Source organism: Fistularia commersonii, chromosome 4, assembly GCF_037954325.1.
Source record: "Fistularia commersonii isolate RoL2024-O1a breed Wild chromosome 4, RoL_Fcom_v1.0, whole genome shotgun sequence".
In the NCBI taxonomy this organism is placed as follows: Eukaryota; Metazoa; Chordata; class Actinopteri; order Syngnathiformes; family Fistulariidae; genus Fistularia; species Fistularia commersonii.
In genome coordinates, this window is record NC_141287.1 from 15,970,224 (window position 1) to 15,976,223 (window position 6,000).

General features: G+C 42.3%; 1 protein-coding gene across 2 annotated transcripts in view; it reads left to right on the forward strand.

Annotated features, from left to right (window-relative positions):
• The first annotated feature begins 1,382 nt into the window (after window positions 1-1,382).
• gcc2 (GRIP and coiled-coil domain containing 2) overlaps window positions 1,383-6,000 on the forward strand; it is a 23,715-nt gene continuing 19,097 nt past the window's right edge. For both annotated transcript variants that reach the window (XM_086145561.1, XM_086145562.1), the window contains exons 1-7: window positions 1,383-1,546; window positions 1,844-1,903; window positions 2,341-2,425; window positions 2,509-2,588; window positions 2,663-2,767; window positions 2,921-3,425; window positions 4,586-6,000. The exon at window positions 4,586-6,000 is cut by the window's right edge and continues 477 nt beyond it. In XM_086145561.1, coding sequence (XP_086001687.1) covers window positions 1,541-1,546; window positions 1,844-1,903; window positions 2,341-2,425; window positions 2,509-2,588; window positions 2,663-2,767; window positions 2,921-3,425; window positions 4,586-6,000 — 2,256 coding nt within the window. In that variant the 5' untranslated portion in view covers window positions 1,383-1,540. The remainder of the gene's footprint in view (window positions 1,547-1,843; window positions 1,904-2,340; window positions 2,426-2,508; window positions 2,589-2,662; window positions 2,768-2,920; window positions 3,426-4,585) is intronic.

Consider the following 6,000-nt stretch of genomic DNA (forward strand, 5'->3'; position numbering starts at 1 on the left):
TTCCCATGATATCTGATGCCCTGTCAATGCGACGGGCTCATATTGGACTCCTGGTGGATTTTGATATGCATGTGAAAATAAATAAAGCGCATTTCAACATTGAAATGTAACCATCTGACAAAAGAATTGTCAGAAGAAATTAGAAAAAAAATCCTCCCTGTTAAATTTTTCAAGAGCTTCCTTTTTACTATACATTATTCTTTAAATCTTTTTTCAATTTTTTTTTTCATCCTCGCCAATGTCCATTTAATTTTAATTCTTATTAAATGCTATTTGGTGCAACTTAAAAATAGGACATAACATTTAATTGTAGTGCTAGTTCTCATGACCAACTGGACCAAATACTACAAATACTGAAATCCCAAAATGTTCATTTAGCCAGAGCTCTTTAAACAAATGCAAACTGTGACTACCCTCAATACATCCTGGTCCTATTTGTACAGTAAGTTGAAATGGGAACACACCTTGACGGAACTGTTCACTTTATTAGTGAAGGCAAAGGTTATTCTTAATTAAATAAATGCCTTTATTGATATATTTTGCTCCACGGTTTCATGCACATGAATCATGAGGACTATTTTGATCGAGGTCTGTGATTGTAAAGACGTGCAACCATTCACACTCTTATTGGCACGCACAACTGCTTAAATTTCAGTTTGCACTCTTTCTTTAAACTTGCACATCCTGTTCAGATTTCCCTGCATTGCTTACATCTTGCTGATATAAGGTGGGGACTTTTTTTTTCACTACCTATATGGCTTAACTATGGACAGCAAAGTAAGAATGTCATTGCTCAGCAGAACTGTATATATGACACTTTTAATCTTGGAATCTTGGAAAACTTTGGTTCTCCAATGAACTCCCTGCATGTTTTTTGGACTGTCTGATGAGGAACCCCACGCATACACACATAAATTTTGTAGAGCAAGACACTGAACTCCTAACTTCTCCCCTGGCGCTGATAGACGGCAGCCAAATGCTCATGGTTCATCCATGATGGGTTAAATAATAAAGTAAAAGGAGAAGAAGAGGTGACATATTTGAAAAGTTAATCATGCTTGATTAGATGGCTCAATACAGTAAGACAATTGAGATGCAATTTCAGTATGTTAGTTTAACATGAAGTATAAGGTGATTTCCCTTTTTTTTATGGAAACCATTATTACTATCATAACTATTTAGTGATTTTGGACTTTTCCTTCATTTTTGCAGTCTGCTTCTTTTTCAAGATACATCTAAATATAATCCAAAACTTAACTGAATAATGTAAGACTGAGCATAAATTTCTGGGAATAAATAAAATAAATAAATGTTTTTCCACGCGTTGTGTCCGCCTCACGTCCTGGTTGACGTGTGACGTCATGGCGCTGACGACTGCGGAAGTGCTCGGTGCCTTCGCTCGCTGACAACCAAAACAAAGCGGTTGTTCCCGTCGCCAACACTGACGGGAATCCGGGAAATAAAATAAAACAAAAAAACCGGTAAGCCGGCCGATTTCCACGCCGTCTCTTGGTGCTGTCGTGGCGAAAGGGAGGGAGAAATGGAGGTGAGTAACTGATTGTCTGGCGGAGTTAGCTTTAGCTCTGTCATGTAGCACAATGCTAATATGTTTAAAAAAAAAAAAAAACACCTTTCCTTTTTTGTCAGTAGAATGTTGAACTTAAACAACCCTTACATGTACAAACAAACCACGAAGAATCTCTGTTTTTGTTCTCATCATGTAAAAAACACCGAGTAAAGACCAATGAGTACAACACACCTGGCAGAATAGGTGTCCATCAAGGTGTTACTGTCTTCTATTCCAAACCTTTGCCCTGCTTCCCCTCTGCTGTTCTCCTTAAAGGATCCTGGTGGCACCAAAGATGCTGTGGCTCCGTCAGCAGCTGGCACGCCAAAGTCAAAGGTACAAGCTGATAACCAATACCTTGTATTTTAGAAATTGAATGGGCCTTTTATCGTCCCACAATGTCAATTCATTCCACAATTCACAAGTGCCCAGTGCAGTCAAGGTAGTTAGGTTATAAATATTATAAGTTAAACACAGTAGCATAAAAAGAAAATATAGAAATTAAAAATATAAACACTCTTGTGCAAAGAGGAAAACTAGCCGCGGACAACCGCTTCTTCTTGAGTGAGTGAGTGAATGAATGAATGAATGAATGAATGAATGAATGAAGGCTGGGTGCCGAGGAAGGACGTGTGAAATCTCTCCTTCACATACTTTGGGTGAAGATCCAACATTAATTCCCAAGATAGTCAAAAGTAGCAATGTGTCTCCTAAAGTAAATGAATGTAAGTGACTGAAAGCATTAATATAGGACCGTCTCTTTCTACTGAAAGCTGGACACGCTTCCCAAAGATGACCTCATCAAATTTGCCAAGAAGCAGATGGCTGCATACCAAAAGATGAAGGCCAGATGCGCAGGTGAAGATATGCCTTTTGAAGTTTTCTATTTTCTTCTGTGATTCTGCTGATTTTTGTGGAAGTGACCTAATTCTTTTTTCCAGATTTAGAGAAAGAAGTGGAATCCTTCAAACAGCAAACGCCAAACAGCAAAAGCATTTCAGATGATCCCGTAGTGATCCAGGTTTGAAAGTTTTAAGGCAACATCTCATGGTTTAAGCACAAATCAGCTTTTTAATATCACGGTGTATTTAACAGGAGCTCACCCAGAGGATGGATTCATTGCTACTGGAAAAGGCAGAGACTCAACAAAGCCTTGCAGTGGCCAGGAAGGATTTGGAGCGAACAAAGCAGCAAGCTGAGGTGAAGTGAAATTCAAATGTGTGTTTGCATGTTCAAGAAGAAAATGGCAAAGTGATTTAATGGATACATGTAAAAGTTTCAGGAATTTCTGTAAGGTGTGTGTGTGTGTGTGTGTGTAACAAAATCTTTTTTATCTCGTTCTACTGTGGACAGAATGACATTGCTGATCTGAAAAGAGAGCTTAGCCGTGTTATCGAAGACAACCAAAATAAGATCAAGGCCTTAGAGATTAGCTGTGAAGAATCCAACAACAAACACAGAGAAGAAGTGGCTTATTTCCAGAAACTGCTCAAAGAGCGAGAAGAGACTGACAGGGAGAAAGAGAGCGAACGAGAGAGGGAGCGCCAAGCAGAACAGGTTAATGTTAAAGGGAGCACAGAAGAGCTCAGACGTTGCTTGGAAGCCCAGCTTGAGGCTCTTCGGGCTGAACTTGCTGCAACGGAAGAAAGAAACTCCCAGGGAATTGCCGAGCTGCAAGAAAGCCACCAAAGGGACTTGACCGAGGCCCAGCAGGAGGCGGAGAACCTGAAGGAGGAGCTGGCCCACAGGAGCCTGCAGCACGAGGAGGAAATGAGGGCTCTGGAGGAAGACTATGAGATAGAGAGGGAGCGACTCCTGCTGCTTCATGATGAGCTGACAGAGCAGCTTGCTCTCAAAGGTAAAACCCTGTTTCTTTTGGAAGAGTCTCAACTTTATTGACAGCGGTTCCACTTGTTGAACATTCACCGTTCGTCTCTCATTGATACAGGAAATTCCTTGAAATCAACCGCAACAGTAAGCTAACTAGTTACTTTTAAGTCACAGGGAGTTTTCAACACAACTTTAAATGTTTCAGTTGATCTTGTTGAACTTAAATGTGACCTCAGAGCTACTATTGCAGTCGGTAAACGTTAGACTCTAATGTGTTTCAAGAGCACGAATCAATGACAGCAGAAGACTTTTAGATGAGTATGAATGGAAAAGAGGTAAATAAATTGGTTCAAGCACTTGGAATGGGTCGAGAAAAGTGACGGGTGTACACTGAGATAGAAGACTATCAGCCAGAATGAAAGGAAAGGTGGACAAGACAGTGGGAGAAAAGAAGAAGATGAATATACTGCAAATGCTGGCTTGAAAATAAAGCAATCGTTTTATTTATGTTCTGTCAAAAATGTGAGCTTTATAAAAGATAGAAAGCAATGTAATTATCCAAAGCTTTGGCTGACCTGTACATTTGTAATTGATTCTTAGTCAGTACAGGAAAATAAATAGATGTGACGCCACCTGCTTGCATCCTGTGTGCTAAGCAAACAATGCAGACAGGAACCATCAGGACTCTGTGACGCTGTCAAGATCCAAGCATAAGATCACTGCTAAGACTTTTTATTTTCTATTCATTGGCCTGTCGTCTGGAGTAATAAGTCTGCCCAGTTCTTTCAGTATGTGTAATACTGAGGAGGAGGGAGGTTTAACTAAAAAGTTCTAGTCCTGACTGATTCATGTTATCTCAAATGTGGATGAGTGAGTACTTGAAGTGCTTGGGAGAACATTTGACTGCTGGCGTTAACCTAAAACTCTTCAATATTGTCATCTACTTTTCCTCCTTGATGCCACAAAGCAGCATTCCCAAAATATTTGTCACATTTTAAAAAATTCATGCCTATTTTCAAATGAAGTGGAGAGTTTTCTGTAATCTCAGGAGGACCGGATTGAAAGAGAAGGGGTAGGCAGAAATTAGGAAAAAGAAAAATGGAAGGATTGAAAATTTTGAATATAGTGATGATAAAGGGGTGAATGAATTACGTTTGCATTAACTTCGGCCCCATGTGCTCTTTGCAGACAGTTACCTGCAGGACGTACAGGAGGAAGACGAGGAGCCTGGCCGAGGCTCGGGGATTGCCAAAATGTTGGAGCTGTCCGGATGCGGTCAGGGCGTCTCCAGTCCCGGCGATGGAGTGGACACAGAGGCCGGGAAACTCAGGGCAGCCTTGCAAGACCTCCAAGCTCAGAACACCATGTTGCAAGATGAACTCACGCTGCTTAGTAATGTGAAGAGTGAGCTGGAGGCAGACCTGGAGAGGACCAAGGATGAGTTTCAGCTGGAAAGGGAGGAGTTGGACTTCAAAATCAACGAGTTGCAGATGAATCGGGAAAGCCTCGTATCCGAAGAAGCGACTGTTTTGAGCTTCTCAAACGCTGAGCCTGTGACTACGTCTGACACGGAGCTACGAGAGAAGGAAGAAGAGTTGCTGCAGCAGGAAAAAAGCCTGAAAAATGACCAGAACACCTCAAATCCAGAGGAGCAAAAAAAGCTGAACCCGGACCTGAGGTGCCAGTGTGAGACTTTAGCCGCGGAGAGAGACACAGCCCTGGCTGAGTGCAGTCATATGAAGGACATCCTACAGTCTGTGGAGACAGAACTGAGTCAGAGGACCAAAGATTTTGTGGATCAGTATAACAACATGAAGGAGCAGGGGGCTCACACTCTACAGGACCTTCAAAACCAGATCGGACTACTCGGCCAGGAGCGGGATGAATTGTCGGCCAAAGTCCGGGAGGTCACAGAGGAGAAGACAAACCTCATGGACAGCGTTCAACAGCTAAAGACAGAGCTTGAAGATTTCTCAGGTGAGAGACAGAGACTCCAGGCCTCTGCGGAGGAACATGAAACTTTAGCTAATGAGCTGCAGCAGTCTTTGGAAGGTCTGTCCAGACAAAATGAGGAGATCCTCTCCCAGTTACTGATGAAAGAGCACCTGGCTGAAGACCTGAAAGAGCTGGTGACTATGCTGAACCAGCAGCAAGACCAAACACAGGCCTCGCTTCAACTTCGAGAGGAGGAAATCCAGAAGCTTAAAGATGAGATGTCAAGAAAATCTTTGGCTTTGCAGGAGGAGAAGGAGATGCAGATGCTGGCAAAAGAGCAAGAGTGGCACAGAGAAAACTCAGAAATGGAAAGGGAGAAAGAAGTGCTATGTTTGAAAGAGGAATGGGTCAAAGTAGAGGAATGTTTGAAAGAGGAAGTGAAAAGAATGCAGAAAAATGTTTCCCTTTTGGAGCTAACCATTCAAGAACTCAACAAAGAGAAAGAGGAACTCCATAAGAACCTGGTGGAGGCCAACACCAGGCTTTCCCAAACCCAGGAGGACCGGGATCTTTTCAGCTCCAGGCTCGTGGCTATGGAGGCTCAGCTGGAGCAGCAGACCTCTACAAAGCAACACCTGACTGCGGAGATCAATTCAATGGCAGCAGAG